Source organism: Serinus canaria, chromosome 7 (genome assembly GCF_022539315.1).
Source record: "Serinus canaria isolate serCan28SL12 chromosome 7, serCan2020, whole genome shotgun sequence".
NCBI lineage: Eukaryota > Metazoa > Chordata > Aves > Passeriformes > Fringillidae > Serinus > Serinus canaria.
The window spans coordinates 25,345,158-25,365,098 of NC_066321.1; the positions used below are offsets into that span (position 1 = coordinate 25,345,158).

Below are 19,941 nucleotides of genomic sequence, written 5' to 3' on the forward strand. Positions count from 1 at the left end.
AAACCAATTACACCCAGGAGCATTATAAATGTTTGTAAAAAGAGGTAAAATAGCATTATTCTGGTGGCAAATCTCTGCTTTCATTCACATTTAATGTTTCTCTCCTTGTTTGCACTCATTAGAAAAAAGTGAGTAAGGTCAAAAATAAAAATCATATATAAAAAAATAATAAAAAAAAAAAAGAGGGGAGAAAAACCTGAGAGACCTGGGGTTGTTCAGCATGGAAAAGAAAAGGCTTTGGGGAAGACCTCACTGCAGCCTTTCAGTACCCTAACAGGGCTCATAAAAAGCATGGTGGGACTTTTCATACGGGCAGATAGTGACAGGTCAAGCAGTAATGGTTTTAAACTAAAATTGAGCAGGCTTAGATTGGGTATTAGCAAGAAATTCTTTACTCAGAGGGTGGTGAAGCACTGGAACAGGTTGCCCTGGGAGGTCTGGATCCCTGGCAGTGCTCAAGACAGGCTGGATGGGGCTCTGAGTAATGTGACCTAGTGGGTGACATCCTCTCCCATGGCAGGTGAATTGGAACCAGGTGGTCTTTAAGGTCCCTTTCACCCCAACCTATTCTATGACTCTATGTCTGAAAAGTCATGCTAAGTTTGCACATGGTGAGTTTGCAACAGATGAGCTCAACAGAAGGCTCAAATACAGTTTAATCCTAGAAGTAAATGAATTTTTCTTTCCTCAGAAAACTCTGTACCCATTAGCAGGAGTTGCCCAAGGTGTGTGACTGTGTGCTACTGAAAAATTTCAAAGAGGAGGAGTTTATTCACTTTCTGTCCTTTCCCTGGCCTCCAGCCCAGGGAAGTGTCTGACAGCTACTCCTGCAGATTAATAACCTACTTGCTTCTAAGAGGATGTGTTTGATAGCAAAGCATCGTATTTTCTGAAACTTCCTGGAAAACAACCAGGTTAAATGCTTACCTGTAATTGATAATCATCCCTCCAGTTGGGTTTCATGCTGTGCTGCCCTTCAAAAAGTCTTTGGATGTCCCTCTCACAGGTGGAGAGCAAAGGACTAAATTACACTAGAAGTATTTTTGTCTAGATGTACAGACATATGCAACTGTCAGACAAATCAAGGTAGGTGAGATGCTAAAAGCTTCCAGAAGTTCTCAAGGAAAAGAGAAAGTAAAGGAACCTAGACCTTGTCTTTACAAGAGAAAAGTTATAATGTGAAAATTCTGTTTGCATAAATAATTCTGTCAAACACAACTCCATTCATACCTACATCATACTAATTGATCCACAACAAAGAGACCATTTTTTTCAGCTATGACAACTTCTCAATCACTCAAACTCTGTGACACCAGGATGCCACTGTCACGCTGAAGCAGACAGAACATGATCCAGTTTTGACCATTTGTAACACAAGCCCAAAATTTAGACCTGTGCTGAGCCCTTTTTCAGTGCTCAAGAGCTGTTTCTTAACATACACCCAAACACTACAAATTACATCCATCATTAAACACCTGGTACAACCTGAGCAACCAAAGCAGCCACGGGCATCACTTCTTCACCATCTTCCAACTTGACCATATGGTTTTTCAGAAATGCTTAACAACACCCCAGCTCCTTTTGCCTTCAACTCATCCCCTGGAGTGAGTTACCTCTGGATATGTCTCTCTTCATTAGCTACAGAGGGAGTATAAATGGGCAGGCTAGAGTGATCATCTGACTTTTAGATGCAGATGTCAGGAGGCGAATCCTACCCTTTGTCTGCCTGACATAAACAATCCTAGCAGGTTCCCCAACAGGGCAAGTGAGGCATGTTGTCCCAGAAATGAAACTCAGCCAGCTGGCATCAGATGGACCCTAAAGAATGTCCTGCTGCAATGCCCACTGAGATTGCTGCAGTGTGTCAGCACAAGGCAGCAAAAACCTAAAGGGATATTGGCCTGTCCTGAAAAAGTAATTTCATTTTATGTCATGACACTGTGAAGTAATTGTGCTCAAAATAACTGGTTTTACTGCCTAAATACATTTTTAGTACTTGAGCATCCAGGTGGATTCAATTGTGCTTGCAGTTTTGCAGCCATTAACAAGGGAGACTAAATGACTGAGGCGGGGAAAGAGAACAATGCTGTGCTCCTGTGAGACAGCCTGACACAGGAACCAGAGCACAGCACAAGTTCTCAGGAGCCTCAAAGTCTAGACCTGTTTTGACCACTGACTGACATATGTTGTAACACTAAGCATGGAAAATAAAACACGCTGTTCTCTGTGTCTTTTACAAAAATAATACTGGCTGAAATCTTCAACAAGTGTAAACTATCAAATAACAGAAATCACTGACTCCAAAAGAAGCAGGATTACAAGCCAAATTCAGGCAGCTTTTAAGAACAAGAACTTCCTTCCTGAGCATCTTTTCCAAAAGCAACATGTGAAACAGCATGAATATAAGCAACACTCGAACTGTTACAAAATACATTAAAAATAAATTATTTAAATCCAGAAATATTATTCTGATGGGCTAAAGCACACTTAGGAGTTGTATTTTTATGTCAATAACTGTTTACAGGACCATAGCCTTAACTCCAAAAGCCATTTCACTCTTCAGAGAAGTTTCCATAAAGAAATAATGTACAAGGCACACTAAACACTGTTGGGCCAAACACATTCTACAGTTTATTACACATATTACATTCTTAAATAAAAATGCGTCACATAACATTTTTGCATAGATATCTTACAATATACCAATTTAAAAAAGAATTATGAAACAGACCAGTAACAAAAATAAATTTTTTCTTCATTAATAATTTTGTAACATTAACATACCACCATCATATAATACAAATAATATTTTTAAATCTTAAGACTTTTTGTACAGCAAAAAAACTGACAAAGTAATATATTTATATATATATATATATATAAAAAGCTTAAAAAAAATAAAATGTCAAAAAAAGGCAGAACTGAGGGCTACAAGATTGGGTACTTCTGTGATATATTAGAAATACCAGAGTAGGCCTGAGAGAACGTGACCGAGGGCATCTCCGAAATGCACTTGTCAGACACATCTGGTAAAAGAAAAATTATAGTGCAAAATGAAAGTCCTTCAAGCAATGTTGTTTGTTTTTTTTTTTTTTTTTTTTTTTTTTTTTTGGTTTTTTTTTAATAGGGAGCATTCATACATTTTGTTGTTGTTTTCGTTGTTAAACAAAAATTCCCCAAACAAAAATCTAATGTGTGGTAGAGAGCAAGAAAAATTTCAAAGAACAAAAGGGAAAACAGGTCGCTTTTAAAAGAAAAAAAAAAATCTCAGCCTGCATTATTATTTTTTCAACTAGATGAGCAGACATGCCAAACTAAGGCCTTGTTTCTAAGAGAAAAGCTCTTATGGTTTATATGCAGTGATTTCAAAACCAGGTACTTAAACTGGTGCAAGAACCTTCTTGTAGAGGTATCTTAATTAGTTGAAGTATTTCTTACACTTCAGCTTAACTGCATAGGATGCCAATGCAAACTTGATCCAGGCAATCACATAACAGGTGCAGCTACAAAGTGATTAAGCTAGACAGATTTTAATGTAGGACAGCTTCCCTGGTAGAGACATGGCCTTGGTAACAAAGTAGTGTTTAAACCAGTGTTTTGATCTACTTCCAGAATCTGACAGGTCTGGGGATTTAAATACAGAGTGATGGGTAAAACATATGTTGCAAAACATAAAGATCAGCCCTTCAGCCATTCAGGCCTTCCAAGGACTGCATGTTAGCTTTTCATTTCCCCGAGAGCCCAACAATAAAGGCTAAAATTCCCATGTTTCTGTCCATTCTAGTTCCCTTTAGTGTGTACATGCGAAGCCCTCATCCCCCTCCCTTCCCACCTCCCCTCCCAATCCCCAAATTTGCAGCCTACTCATTCACAGTACACAGCAACATGTATTTCCCAGCACTGTTGAAAACTTTCCTACAGAAGCTGACATGATTCCTAAAATGCAGTGGCAACAGCAAGTGCCCTCCTTAAATGAAAGCAATAGGCACAGTTGGCTACTACAAACTGTAAGTCAGTAGCTCAGTTTGCTCTTCTGTGTAGGTATATACAGTATACTGTTGTACATCCACACCCACACAGAGACAGGGTGGAGAACCTGTTTTCTGGCAGTATATAGAAGTTAGGACCAAAGCACTTAAAAAAAAAGTCATCAAAGCTTTCATTTTGAAAATCACAGATTCCAACTTCAATTATTACACCAAAAATGCCATCAACAAGCATTAAGGAAAACTATAAAACCCTGTTTCTAAAATGACGCCTGCATTTGAAAGTTTTCAGGTAGGGAAACTCATTATTGAGGTGATAAAGGCAGTCTACTCCCCATCTCAACATTTTAATGTATATAATTTATATATACAACTATATCATTATATATATAACTTATATAGCACAAGTATTCTCAAGACCTCTTCCTCTAAGGGAGGACTCTAAGGGAGGAGGAAATTTTCAGCTTTACAACACAGATCTTAGTACCTGGTAGGCCAGATCCTACAGTTCTTACAGTGCTAAATCTTGCCACTGAAGCCTGTGCAGAGCTGTGGAGGAGAAAGACTGCAGTAGTCATCCCTAAACTATTAATAAAAAGAGACTCAAGTGTGACAAAAGGAAGAAAAATATCCAAGCTTGATCTAGAAAAGATCATTCATGAAAGTGTAGTTTAAATGCTAACGAAAGACAGGCAAGACTTGTCAATGTTGAAAGAAAAAAATTTCTCTTCTTTCAAGACAAAGTTAAATAGTTACTGTCAAGCATTGTTTTTCTTTCTTGGTATGTAGATATCTTTACAAGTGCAATTCTATCTGATATCAGCAAAAAGTAGTTTAGAAGTTCTGGGTTAGAGCATCACCCAGGATATGAAAGCTCAAAAACAGTCTTACTGGATGGAATGACAGAATGTGCCAAGTCCTGAATGAAATCAAGAGTAAAAGCCCTTGATCCACTGAGTGCTGGCCTTTTAACATTAAATTATTTACAAAATTGTCCTCTTTTTTTTTTTTTAATTTAAAGATTTTGACATACATTAAGAGAAGAGGAAGGGAAACACTGAAGGAAGTTGAACTTCATCAGCTTTGCCAAAAGTACCAATTACCACCTCTTCTGTATACAGACAAATAAAGTGTATTAAATAGGAGGAGCAACCTTTATATTAGATACAAACCCCAAATTGTCTAGGGTCAGATAAAAATGAGGGAGAAAGCCTGATTCTACAGATATCAGAAAGGTCATAACTAAGATATACTCAATCACTGCAACAATCATATTGATCAACTCCATTTTAGCTATACACCCTAGTGATTAGTTACTTTTTTATGCCTGAAGTTAAAACAATCCTGAAAGCAAGGACTGAGGGATCCTCTTGCATTCAGATTCTTCTTCCCTGTCTGTGTTTGGTCAGTGCTTCCCATGCATTAAGTGAAAATGTGCTACCCCAAGAAAAATAGCAATTCCAAAAAGTCTGAGGAAAATAATGAATGAAAAACAAAAAGTTCACCTTTGTAGAAATATGTTGGCTTAGATTTCAGGTCCTGGAAACCATTTCTGGGACATCACATTTCTCTTCCAGTCTAGCAAACTTGTTTCCATAATATCTGGCTGTGACACATATCAAGCTATGATATTGCTTCAAACTGGTTTGCTAAGGGTTTGGGTTCTTTTAAGATTTCTTCCTCTCTAGGTCTCCCTCATGAAGAAACCTTACAAAGTTTAACAAGGATGAAACTCTCAGAATTAGAGAAAAAACCTACAGATCTGCCCTACAGTCTGCTTCATCAGCACAAGACTATGAAGATATAAAACCAGAAAACATTTAATAAGTAAAAGTTGTGAAATGAATCATAGAAGCACAGAAAAATTAATATTGGAAGGTACTTCTGGAGGTCACCAAATCCAACATTCAACCCTTTGTTTAGTGAGATCAGACTGCTCAGGGCCTCGTCCAAGACACTGAAAGAATCTAGAATTTCACTTCAGTTGCTAGTTTAGCCAGGTAATGTAATTGTCTAGACTGAGTACTAGCTACTGAAAACCAACTCAGAGATAATGAAAAATACTCTGGATTCTGCCATCCACTTTTAGACCACTCTCTATAAAATATATCTGATATTTTCTGTTGCTCTTTATCTCCTAAGGGGAAAACCAAACAGAACAAAGATGCACTGAAGTGCAGTTTTAGTGTAAGAAGTGACTAAAATACAGCATCATGTGTCTTCATCTTTGATACAGTACAAATGAAACTACACATTTTTAGTTCAAAGTGAACCATTAATGATCATGTCAAAAAAACTCAAATTTTGCTAGCCAGGGCTCAAGCTGGTGGAGAAGTATATTTTTATAAGCATATTTTTATGCACAGATTTGGCAAATTTGATTAGAAAATTATTTGTAACAGTGCTTCCTAAATTATTTTTTATTAGTCAGTTTTCAAAATAGAATCTTGACTTTAAGTTGTCTCAGACAATGGAAAAGTCCAGAACAAATATATTTTATCAACACTGTCACATACAAAGCACATCTTGACCTGGAATATTCTGTCTTGGTCTCCCCAGTCACAAAAGTGATTGACATATGGGAGCAAGTCTAGCAGAGATTCACCACAAAGGTAGTGGAACACATGATGGATGAAGAGAGGCTGAGATTCAACCTTAGGAAGAGAAGGGTAAGTGTTGATCTTATTGCTATCTCCAAATACCTAACCAGGACTAGAGAAGAAGACTCTTCTTGGAGGTGCACAGTGGAAGAAGCCTGAAAGCAGGTTTGAACATGAAAAATTTCTACCTGACACACAGATTTTTGGATTTTTTTTTTCTTTTACCATGAAAGTGGTTAAATATTGGAGAAGCTTGGACAGAGTGACTGCAGAATTTCCATTGCTGAGGATATTTAAAACTCAGCTGGATACAGTCATGAGCAACCAGCTCATGTTGGAGGTTGGCTAAGATGGCTTCTGGAGGTCCCTTTCCACATGCATGATTCTATGATTGACTGTTCTGATCCAAAATATTATTTAGCTAATCACAAAAACATTTATTTTAATTGCTTCCTCTGTGTACACTATTTTGTGAGACTTTTAGCTCAATCTGTTTTCAGCCTACAGCTCCATAACCTTGGAAAAACGATCTGATTTTCTTATAATGGCTTCTCTTCTACAAATAGGCATAAATCTTACATTGAAGGAAACAAGGTAAAGCTTCTCCTTTCTACAGCTGGATAACTGTCCTCAACTGTCACCAAATTTATGGGTTTGCTTTCAAGAAGCCTTACACAGAGCCTTTCCTCTTTAGTCTGATTCTACTCATAATTTACAGAGAGAGAACAACTGTACAACTTTAGCAAGGAAACACAGGCCCAAAAAGGAACTAACTGTAACAGACTACACAAGTTTGAAGTGTACAGCTTAAAATATCTGCAAAGAAACAAAACTTGTCATTGTAAAAAAAAAAAAACCCAATCCTGGAATGTGTCACTAATTATGCCTTTCCAAAATGGAGACTCCTTCTATAAAATACCAAAGTTATGGTTCAAAATTTTAGTAATGACTACGACACTTGCATATGAGCACCCAAAAACAGAAGTCAAGAGATTGACTGGGTACACCATATATACAGCTGAAAAATACCACCCTTTTCAAACATAAGAGGTGGTTTCAAAGCTCAAATTTTGGCTTCAGAGTTCAAGACCTGCTAGAGAGCCTGAGAAATTTGAAATATGCCTTTTAACCCCCTTTCTTCTATGTTTTTTAGGCTATTTGGATGCAGGATTTAGAAGTAGGCCCGCCTTATGAACAAAGTAAAGATATATTTCAGTATTTTTTTCCCTTGGGGCCCTTGTTCTGGTATATTTAAATAAGATGCCAACAACACCATAAATGACAACTGGAACTAAAAAACAGTCTTGCTTGACTTTTTCCCATTTAAATAGAGTCTGGTGTTTAAACCATCACTTAATGATTAAGGTTTGTATACTACTGATAGCACACCTAAAGGCAGGTGTGTTCAGAGAGCAAAGGAGGATATTTATGCAGGTTCACAGCCAATGAATATCAGAGTGGAGAATTTGAGAGCATAAATTTTAGGACACTACAGTAAAGAAACTCTAGGATTCTCTTATACTTTTTTTTATCTAATGCACTCACTGGATGCTCTACACTTCCACACAGCTGAGGTTTCAGTTCCCATTAGACATCTTCCTGAGGGGCAGCAGAGGGGCAGCACCAATCTCTGCTCTCTGGTGACCAATGACAGGATCCAAGGGAATGGGATGAAGCTGTGTCAGGGGAGGTTCAGGCTGGACATTAGGAAAAAGTTCTTCACCCAGAAGGTGGTCAGACACTGCAAAAGGCTCCCCAGGGAAGTGGTCACAGCCCCAAGCCAGCCAGAGCTCAAGGAGCATTTGGACAACACTCTCAGGCACATGGTGGGATTCTTGGGATGTCCTGTGCAGGGCCAGAAGTTGGACTTGATGATCCTTGTGGGTCCCTTACAATTCAGGACACTTTGTGATTCTGTGATCTGGCAGGATGCTCTATTTGTTCCAACACAAATTGGATTCTAGGGCCCTCAGTCCCAGTGAAACAGCTGGGTGGAATGGCCATAAGAAGTATGCAAATACAGAAGTAGAGAAATACGAGATTGTCAGCAAGCAGTGCTCTGCAATTTTTAAATGTATACATATATATATATATAAGCATATATATATACACATATAGAGTATAGTTAGTTTTAAATCTTTGGAATAAATTCAATTTTTTCTTCTCTCTCTCTTTCTTTCTGACTTTCACTCTCTCTCATGCTCTTATCATGAATATTACATCATTGCCCCTAAAAGATGGTTAGATTTTGGTCCATATTTCATGCCATATGGGCCAGACATCGTATTTCCCCCCTGTCCCCAAAGTGTTCAGTTGACAGTCACAGTGTTTTGTGAAAACTGTGAGGAAAACCAGCATCTTTTGAATAAATTCAATCTCTCACTGGAACCAAAGGTTGCAAAATGCTGAGAATTCAAGTGCCAAGGATCCCGGTGACGGCTCTTAAAAACATCTATTGAGTTTCTTGTTTGCTCTTTTTTCCCCTTAGAGTACAATTTCACCTCCCAAAACATAAATTAAGGAAATATTTAACAGTCAATGAGTCAAAACAGTCAAAGAAGGGCAGTTGGCTAATACATTATAAAAGAGCAGCAACCATTTGTGGACCACGCGCTATTTTGTTTCATTTCTAGACACATCTTGTAGGGATGGTCCAAGAATATACAAAATATACAACCTAATGACTACCTGCCTGCTTGCATAGGCCATTTTCATGGTCCTAAATGCAGTCTTTGGAGTCAGGGCCAGTGCCAAATAGGTTCAAATACAAGTTATGGCAATACATTTTTTAGTTTTGTTTTTTTTTTTTTTCCTTTTGTAATGAAGACTTTAATCCACTTTGAGCCAAAGAAATCAAATTATCAATATGACGGAAGGGTGAGCATGAGACCTCCACTTCTCCTTGATGATTCACACTGTAGGCCAAAATGGACCTCTAGGTTAGTAATACTTTGGACCAATCATTTGGAAATGCCTCACTGCTGTATGTAAAATCCAATCCCTTCCTTCACCGCTCACATGGTTACATTTTTTTCACATAGGAGTGGGCTACAGCATCAACTTGATGAACAGAAAAGCAGGACTTTGATATTTTCTTTAACAGGCTAATGCTGAATGAAGCCATTGTACTTGGAAGAGGTTCTTGATTTCCTACTCAGAGACTGGAGTAGGATTTTTGGCTTGGGGGTTGTTTTTGTGTGTAAGATGCTCAACAAACAGGTTTAAATTAAAACGTCTGCAGGTGCTCTTTACAGAAACAAAAGGCTAATGTTTTAAATTGGTTAATAGGAGAACTGCAAGAAAAAGCAACATAATTCACCACTAAATCACCGTGGGTTGTGGCTAATCTGCTCACATGAAGTGGAAGGAATCCTGTAGTCATGCCTGTGTGGCCAGTCCCAGACTGATATCCAGGTGAAGACAAGGAGTTCTGAAGATCACTTGTTTGTGGAGAAAAGAGAAAAAAGGTTTAAGCTTCCAAACAAGCTTTTAAAGTTTTTTGTTCAAAAGAATAAACAAGAAGTCCTAGCTATGGCAATAAGGTGAGGCTTACAGAGATATTAGGTGCTGTATCTCAGGGGTTTATCCCTTGGCTACTTAGCCATCGTGGCAGCAGCTTCCAGAGTCCCTAGTGCATATGTTGTGCAATAGCCAAAAAAAAAATTAAAATAAAAACAACTAACAAAAATATAATCCTCCATGAAGTCTACATAAACTCAGGCCAAAAAGAGGATGTTTGTGTCACAAGTGTCACTCCACAGTCTACTGCCATTAAGGCCACTGGTATTGACTTAAAAGGATCTCAATAGCTCAGTTCTGGGAAGAAGAACCAAAACCAAGACAGGTCAAAGTGTCTGTGAGAAGTTTGATGCACTGAAAATTAGGAATTCTCAGAGAAAGAACAAAAAAACCAAGAGGTTAATTTTGGCTACCAAACTGGGATTTGGTTTTCTAGGTCATTGTTTTCCCCCCATCTATTTAAAAAGAAAGTTAGTGCTACAAATATGCAACTTCAAGACGACATATTCTTCTAGTGAGTTGCACTGAGAAGCAAGTTAGATAAGCCCCTCTTACTGCCGTCCACCTGCAGGGAAGCCTCCTCTGTTTTCTTTGATTTCCACTGGCAAAAACAGGAAACAAATCCAAGAGGGATGAAGTACTGAAAGTAATTGTTCTTTTTCACTGACTTCACCTCTATACCATTTCCTCGCCTGCATCTTCTCCCATCCAGCTGGGGCAAGGCATAAAAGAACCGATTGGTACTGAAGTGTAACTGGGAGCATGACACTGTGAGCATGTGGTCCCTGTACAGAGGAGTACATGGGAGCGAGTTCTCTTCTCCTGTAAGGTAGCACGTTGTAACTTGAGTTCCACTTTCATCTCACAACACTTAGCCCAGATGACATCCATGCCAAGCTGACTGATATTTAGATGTGTCTCTTCATGTGGAGGGCGAGGTGATCCGACCTGGAAAAACACCTGCAACATAAAGCAAGCAGCAATTGAAATAAGTATAGGATTTTGGAAAACAGGGTTTCTGCTCCTTTCTCGTTATGTACAGGAGAAAATACATCTCCCAGTTTAGAGACATTCCTTGAGCTATCCATGGATCACCACCAAAGCCTGTGTCATCAACCCCTGTGACCACAGATAGGCAACTACCCTGGCTCTTCAGCAGCTGAAGAGATGACTTTTATCCTTTCCCTGTTCCTCTCCCTCTCACTTCTTTCACGGAGTCAGACATCAGGGAAGAGTGCTCATCTCTGCAGCTATACTATAAAGCCAAATATTTAGTATGCATGTGTTTGCATATTAAAAAAATAAATCAAACAAATCAGTTTTATGCAGCAACACCATTTTTAAAAATACCCGCTTTCTCAAGTGCCCACTCCTTGCAAAAAGCACCAAAGAACGATGCTAGTTTTGAAAGTTGAATTCTCATTTCTAACTCCAAACTGGAAGGAAATCTGGCTCAGAGTTTGGAGGCTGACAATCCATCGGGCTTCATATCTCTCCTTTCCTCTCACCTGGGAATCTGGGTGGTAATATGTGGATTCTGATTAATATTATCTCCCTGAAGGATGTTGACAGAAGATATTATGCCTGTTTTTTAAAAGTGACAATTGAAAGACAGAGAAGGCAAGGAAGCTGTAAATCACACAGGTGTGGTAAAACCAGGGGGAAAAAAAGAAAGCCAGGAGTTGAGCTTTCACTTCTGTTCTTTATCCACAAAGGCTTTTCCATCTCATAATAAAACATAATGTTTTGTCATTCTAAACATGTAGCTGGATCCTGATGAGACAGACTCCATACCCATTAGATATGGGATTGAAAGCACCCATCCATTACACCCCCCCATCACAGTGCCATTTAAGATATGTACAGCACCGGAAAGCAAACCACAGGAGAAGCAGACAGTGGTTCTGGCTGCTACCCCACAGCCCTAAAACAGAGCCTGTCACAGTGGCAGGACTTAGACTCACTCAGAAATTAAACTTCTATTAGAAACTTCAGCTGAGCATTTAAAATCAGGAGGTTTTCAGGTTCCCTGCAAATTCTGGCTTACCTTCTTTCCACCTTAAGCTGTGCACAAGATACTGGCTTATTTACTTTGAAAACATTTACTACAAATATCACACCAACCCCCAAACACCTGTGGCTTTTGAGTAAACTGGTTCTGTAGGCTCCAAGAACACTAGGAAAACCTACTTACAGAACTGATTTGCCTGGCATGTCTTTTCAGTGCTCCACAGAACTAGAGTATAAAGCAGCCACCAATAATGGTCTGAAGAATATCTAAATGGCTTATTGTAAGAATCAAGATAGCTCATATATGGGCACCAAGTGTATTTTTAAAAAAGGGGTAGTTGAGTGTTTTGTAGTTTTCAGAAAGAAGAAGAAGAAGAACAAAATGAACAACCTCCCCCAAAAGCCAATAATGACAGATAAAAAAAAGAACAGTCAATCTAAACACCCAAAGGATAAACACCCTAAGCAGAGAAAGGCTGAGAAAGAGAACTATAAAAATGACACTATTTTAAATACTTAGGGGACTTTTTCTGTCCTGCTGAATTATTCCACTGCACATGTGATCAGTCAGCATCTACACACAGAGATGAGTGATCAAGAAGTACATTTATAAGACAGAGAAACCTTAAAACAAGACAACTTCCACAAGAAAAGTCATTTACTCATCTTCTGTGAATGAGCAATGAGCATAACTCTGTTCAACTCATCTCTTCTCTGCTTGCAGGGCTTACAAGGGAGTAATACCTTCAGAATGGCAAAAATGAGACTTCAAAATAGGATGGAGGAGCCATTCCTCCAAGGACGTACATGAGGCACAGCAAGGCACACGTGAACCTGACAGTGGACACTGGCTTTCACCACAGCAGGCTTTGCACAGCTAGAATTTTCTAGCCCTAGAGTGACAAAATATATCCTTGGACCAACGTCTCTCTCATCAGTCTTAAACTGAGAAAGCAGCATGCTCTGGCTACAAGGGCTGCCAAAACAAAACAACAGCTTGAGTGGCTGCCAAAAAGACATGCACCAGCTGGCACTTCAGTCTAGGACTAGTCATAAGACCCCCACCCAAGCACAGCTTTTTCTCTCCAGTTGTCTCTTTTACAGATGCAACCCAGGGAAGTGTATGCTGAGTCACAGCATAGCCAGATCTGTTAGAATTATAGATTCAGTACATTGCTTCACATCAGTAACTACCGTATTAGCACCCATAATATTTTTATAGGTAATAAAATGGTGCCATATTTGCTAGTTTATAGCTAATAAAGTGGTACAATACTAATTCTCCACATTCTCCCGCTGACTAATTTGTTTAGTTCTATCTCTTGGTAAGGCTGGTGGATGTGGATATTTATTTTCAACTGTAAAAAAGTCCACACAAAATTTTTGCAGCTAAATCACACTGTCTAAAAGCCTATTGATTACTGGACACACTTCTTTTCTTTCTTTTCTGGGTAAGGGACTAGAGGCAGCAGTGGAAGACGCTCCACAGGATAAGCTGTCAAAGGAAACTACTTTTCAAAAAATCAGGGAACAGGGGCTTGGTGGTCTCTAATCCTGCCCAGGAAACGAGACTTTGCTCTGCACCTCTGGCTCTACACCTCTTTCAGTTCCAGACCAGCTCTGTACATCACACATGGGCCCACCACAGCCTTCTCCATCATCCTCCCCCCAGTCTAGCTCTTCCTAGAAAGAACAGTTTATGCTAGAATAAGACACTCTAATTATAAAACTCATACAGGGATGTGTGATACACAAATTCCCTGCTCCCAGACATGATTCCTTCCTTTCTCTTTTTGCTGTATCTCCTTAGCAACACAATACTGCTTGGCACTGAAGCCTCTGAAGGAGAAAAAGGGAAGGTAAGTACAAGGAGAGAGAATATATTGCTCAGCCATCTTTCCTAGCAGCTGTGGATTTTCCACTGTGGGATGTGTTCATTCCAGCTAAGTGCACTCTCAGCTTGCTAGCACAAAGGAAACCATGAGCACGTGTTCACATATGCAGAGAGGAATATGCATCCCAACAGTCTGGAACTAAGCTGCTGTCTCCTAAACACCTATTTATCCAGAATCAGCAAGTGCCACTACCCTGTCAAACTCTTCCCCTGGAAGTGCTGAGGGCTTGCACTGTGTGAGGAACAAACCTAACCTGCGTTTCTGAAGAGCAAAATTCTTGGTGAATGCTAACAACCAGCATAACCCTGGCATCTGGAAGGCACTAAGGGCTTTCCTGGGGTGCTTTCCACACCACTTTAACGGATTCTCCTTTCTCTCCCCTGCCACAAAGCCACACACCATTTGCAGTACACATGAAGTTACTCAAAGCAGTGGGAGTTTGCCAGCTATGACAAACAATGTGATCTGTGGGCTGCGTGGTGTTGGGGTAGGTCTGGGACAGCAGAAGAGGAGAATCTCATCTTATCTCTTTTGTTATAAAATTTACTTATACACAGAGGACATTAATACTCCTTTGACATTGTTCAGAAGGTGAGAGAGACAAGCACATCTAAAAACAGTCTTGGAAGGGAACTGCAGCCAGACTGTGTGAACATCATCCCCCTCTGCTATCTGAATCACCCCTTCCATGCTCTGTTTGCCAAGATACAGCCTTCAGCTCTGAACAACAACAGGCACAGGATTTGTGCTACATCGGTGCTGTTAAAACAGCTCCAATCAGCTCCTTAGAACCTAACAAGGCAGCATGTCTGAGAGAGTGGCCACAGCTTCTGCCGATAATGGGGAGTGCAATAAAGGGCAGCAGTTCAAATACAGAGAAACTGCTCTCCAGCTGCAACCCTGGCTCAGGAAGGCACATCTTAAAAGTCTGCCTAAATGGCTAAAGGCAGTTTTGGGCTCATGTTTCAGCTCTTGCTTAGGTGACTTCTGCAGTAGGTGGTAGCAAAGGGGCCTGAGAATGAGAAAATAATGAAAAACAATAGTATGGCAGAGTAGGGTAAAAAAACAGGCACTGTCACTCTAAAGGCTTGCAACAATAAACTGGGGGAATAATGACAAATCTGCCTCCTATCACCACACACAGACAGTATGGGCATAGAGTTTAACAGTGCACAACCCTCAGCACTCTGAATTTTATTATTAATGTTTTCTCTTCATCTACAGATTCAGCAGAAGAGCAAAAATGCATTAGATGATTACAGGAATATATCTCTTGACTGCAGTGACTGAGTTTGCTGCCAAAGAGAAAAGCCAGGTAGAAAGGGATAATATGTGGGGGGAGAATAAAGAGCACTTAACAAAGGGCTGAAAGAGACCAAGGACTTGAAAATACCAGCTGTATTTCTCTAGATGTCTGCTAAAAATATTGTTTGTCCTGACACAGACACCCTAGGGCTCTGTGTGTGTGTGTGTGTTTGTGGGGCCACTCGAGGAAAGAAAGGAGAAAGGCAATGCCTTACATTAAAAACAGAGAATATAATTGTTCTCATTCACAGAAGTGCTTAAACAAAAGCAGAACTGCAGAGGTCCCTACTTGGCTTATCCTGTCCCTCATTCTGAGCAAACAAAAGATGATCCAGCGATAAAACAAAAGATAATCCAAGAGGAAGCCCTCCATGGGGGAAGGGGGACAGGAAGAGGGGAGACAAGGGCAGAAGAGCACTTAAGGAGATGAAGCTCTTGGAAAGGCAGGATGTGAAAATGATCAAATTTCCTTCCCATAAAAGGATGGGGTCCCTTGTTTATGTCCCACACATCCTCTCTCCATGCATATTCTCTGTTGGTCTGGTGTACCCACAGGCTTCCTAGAGGCTTTATTGTATTACAAAACGTTTCCTTATCACAGTCGAGAACGTTAGTGCTGCATTAAAAAGATGGGTAATTTTCTTAAGCCTCTTTTAAAAATATATAAAAATAGGATTAGCTGGATAACATGTTCAGATGCAAGCACATTATTTGATTACTCAATAGTGGATCCAGGTTTCACCCAGGGCACTGCCAATCTTCAGCTGGGGGGGTGAGTGGGGGAGAGGTGCTCATTGTTCGATCCTGTCAGTGCTGTCAAGAGTCATTACAGGGGTAATTGCTTTTGCTCCACCCTGATTTCTTATCAATTGGGATTGGGGATGTGGAGAAGGATGTTCTTTTGGTTTTGTTTCTCAATTGAAAGAACCAGCTTTCAAAAACACTCAGCACCAAGCAAGGACGACCAGATTTTTCAGAGCAGCTCAGTATTGACTGAAGCAGCTAAAGCAGCGAGGCTGCAGAAAGGAGGGGCGGTGAGAGCTCTCGCAGGAGCCGCTGGTGGCTCAGCTCACACCGCATTTCCCAGCCCCAGAGCACTGCTGCTGACAGGCTCCTGGGGAACCTCGGCCCTGCCTGCCCTCTCAGAATGAAGGTGCAGAGTACCTCCCACTTCAAACAGATGGCAAGAATGAGATTTAAAACTGTAGGAAAAGATTCACTAATTAGCAGGAATGGGCAGAGATCATTGATGTTACACAAAACAACCCCATGAACTTGAAGGGTAACTTGTGTCTAAATCACTTGGGCTTTTGAGAATGGTGCCCTTTGTTGTCTTTTCTTTAGGAGCCCTGGAGTCAGTGCTGAGAAGACCACGACCATACAGAAATGGAATGCTTTTTCCTAGAGGTTTCTTACAGATTTGGGCCACCTGTGGCACAAGAGCCACCCACTCCCCATTCCTCCTGCCATACCCCAATGTTTTTGTGAGGCCCACCCTGCCAAAATGTGGGTAGCCAGCAGTGGTGCTTGGGGTAGTCCTTGAAGCAAAGCAAACAGAGGGAGCTTTGCCTTCGTGAGCACAGCAAGCTCACAGGATCAGGAGACAGAAAGCTGGGGAGATGCTTTGTGGAGAGGTCCATCACTGAAATGGTCTAAGGCCCTCTGGATGTCTTCTCTGCTTTAAGAGTATTAACTAGTATTGCCCTGTGAACTGAATCCTGTGCCCACAACAGACACCAGCAGGGTTCAGTCAGACCTACACCTGGTCCCACATTTTGTTCTGTGCTGTGGGATTAGACTGCTTAGGAAGAATTCCCCATCTGCCAGCCTGCCTGGCCACAAAAGCAGAGAGGACAGGAGCTGAGCAGAGGCTCCCTCCATGGTACAGGGATGCAGGCAGCGGGACAGAAGGGGGATCTCTGCTGGGAGCCAGGTCTCTTGTTTCTGGGAGCTGGCAGCTCCATGCCAGTCACAAAAGTCCACAGGTTTCTTGAACACCACGTTAAGAGCTGCATTACCTGTCACAATGGTTGCATTTAAAGGGCTTTGCCCCCGTGTGCTTTCTGTAATGCCTCGTGAGCTCGTCGCTCCGTGCAAAACGCCACTCGCACCCTTCCCAGGAGCACTTGTAAGGCTTCTCACCTGCAGAGGGGAGGAGAGAACAGTCAGCGTGGCAGCAGCAGCATTACTGAGCACTCAGCCTCAAAGCCCCGTGTCCTCCCACCCTGCCTCTAACCCATTCCAGTCAGTTAGCCCTTCACACAATTCACTGTCAGAGTGGCATGCAAATAACTTAGGGCTTGTATGCTGGGGATAGTTCCAGTCCAGATTTTACCACAGCTAAAATTCTCACACAACCTTGTATCTTGTTTCTAACAAAACCAGCCAACTGGCCTTTGAAGAAGCCTTAAGAATGTCCTCAAATGTCTAAGCAGCTGTGTGGCTGAAGCTTGATTTTCAAACAGCTTTTCAGCTCACTCCAACCTTGCCAGATGTATTCCTGCAGTACTTGAGTGACTGTACTAACACCTGAACACTGTACAGGTGAGCACCACTCCTGAGTGACCACCACTACTCATCACATGCTTTACCCTGATTCTGGTTACCCCTTGTGTGGCCAGCCTCACATCTGCTCCCCCAAAGCATTCATGCCTGCTGGCCCCAAGGACTGCACCTTTTTTACTTGTGGTTGACAACAAAATCTACTCCTGGGACCAAGAAATGGTGTATCAGATCATCAAGTGTGAGAGAGTATATTTTTATTTCTTTGAATCATCTGTTCCTTCAGGCTTCTTGCTCTACACATTCATCAGCTGTTATTCTGCCCCAAAATATTAACAATACCATTGAAGGCAGTGAAATGGTGTAGTGGTAAGACAAGAGAGATTCTAGTCTGCTGGCAGGAGCTGGACTCAATGATTCTTGTGGGTCTCTTCCAACTTAGGATATTCTGTGATTCTATGCTCATATCCATCTTCTAATGCACATCAGACTCTGCAGATCAAAGTCTGCCATGGTGTAACATCTGTGGAGTCATGAACACCTTCTGATGAAGAATCCTAAGTCATGACTCCCTTTTCCTTTTCAGTGCACATGCATTGGTGTGCATTCAAATTTAACACTTCCCCCCACAACAAGTGTATCTCCAGTGCATCTCCTCCTACAGAAACTCCATGTCACTCCTCTCCATCCAGTTAGCTGAGATAAAAGTCAGACAAGAAATCACTTACACTTACCAAGCTTTTAAGTGGACTATTACTTATTTATTTGTTCTTAAAATTGCTAAGAAGGTAATCTTAAAAAACCCACCATGGGCCACACTAGGGCTGCAATCTGTAAGACCCCTCTAGGCCAGTCACATGAAACAATCACTTGACCACAGCAGACAATGCAGAGACACAGATTGCTACATTTAGTGTGTCTATTCAGCAAGTGTAAGAGTGAGATCTGGATAAGGGAGACCTATGTATATCATGATGATGAACTGGAGAGGCAAAAAGAGCAAGAAAAGTGAAAAGGGAAAGAAAATTGCAGCAAAATACATTTAAAAATGCTGTTCTCTGGTTTGTGAGTTTCTGCAGACTTTTTGTTGCACAGGCAGCTCTGCTGCTCAGTGGTCATCTGCCCCAGACAGAACAGCAGAATGGGCTGAGACCTTTACTGAAGCTGAGCTATTTTATTGGCCTTTGAGAAGTTTATTTGGCTTAGTAGTTCAATTAAAGGATTCATTGGGATGAAGTTGTGAAGAAGGGGCAGCAACTGGCAAGACTACACCAAAATATCCATTTATCCCACAGTACCTGAATGAAGAAAGGCCATCCTGGATGTCCCTGCTGTGAGTCACAGTCCCCCATGGGAAAATGCCCAACAGGACAAGGGACTGAGCCAACAATAACACTACCCCACTTAGAATGTGCCTGCTCGGTCATTTCTGCAGACTCATGTCTTGTTCCTTTTTTCTTTGGACAGGATTTCTTCAGGAAAATAAGTTAGAATCTTCTTTGTGAGCAAGGTGCTGGTGTCTTGTTTCTGGGCTGGTGACTCAACTGTACCTCAAACACTGTCACCAGTGCTGGCCCCACACACTGGAGCTGCAGTTGCAGCAGTCTCTCCCCAGCCCTTTTCACCCTACCTGTCAAACAGCATTTGCTCTCCTCAGAAAAAAAGGGATTTTCCAAGGCTGGTGCCTGTGATGTCTGAACATTTCATGCATTATTTTAAAAAGCTGTCAGTAAACAAGCCTCGATGATAATGCAGTTCCTTGGTTCTCTGACGCTCTCTAGTGCCTACCTTAGAGTGGAGACAGCCAGGCAGGGAAAGTGCCTTGCAGCACATTTGCCACACACGCTGCAAAGCAAATGCAGAGGAGACTGCTCAGCCAGATCGGGCAGGTACAGCCAGTCTGAAGGATAGAGTCATCTATAGAGTAGAAGGGTGAAGAAAAAGCATCCTGGTCTTTCTGTGAAACTATATGGACTACTAGGACTGAAGTGGAGTTTGGCTTCTTAAAATTTGTCAAGAGCTTTGAAAACAGACAGTGCTATATATAGGCTACAAGAGGCAGAAAAGCCAAGCACGATTACTGGTGAACCCACAGAATGACACATATCTCTGCTACTTGCTGCA

General features: G+C 41.1%; 1 protein-coding gene across 2 annotated transcripts in view; it reads right to left on the minus strand.

Moving 5' to 3' along the window:
- Window positions 1-3,074: 3,074 nt before the first annotated feature.
- The window catches only part of KLF7 (KLF transcription factor 7), a 65,686-nt gene continuing 48,819 nt past the window's right edge, over window positions 3,075-19,941 (minus strand). For both annotated transcript variants that reach the window (XM_030241836.2, XM_050976658.1), the window contains 2 exons: window positions 17,334-17,457; window positions 3,075-11,065 (listed from right to left, as the gene is read on the minus strand). In XM_030241836.2, the coding sequence (XP_030097696.1) occupies window positions 11,014-11,065; window positions 17,334-17,457 (176 nt within the window). In that variant the 3' untranslated portion in view covers window positions 3,075-11,013. The remainder of the gene's footprint in view (window positions 11,066-17,333; window positions 17,458-19,941) is intronic.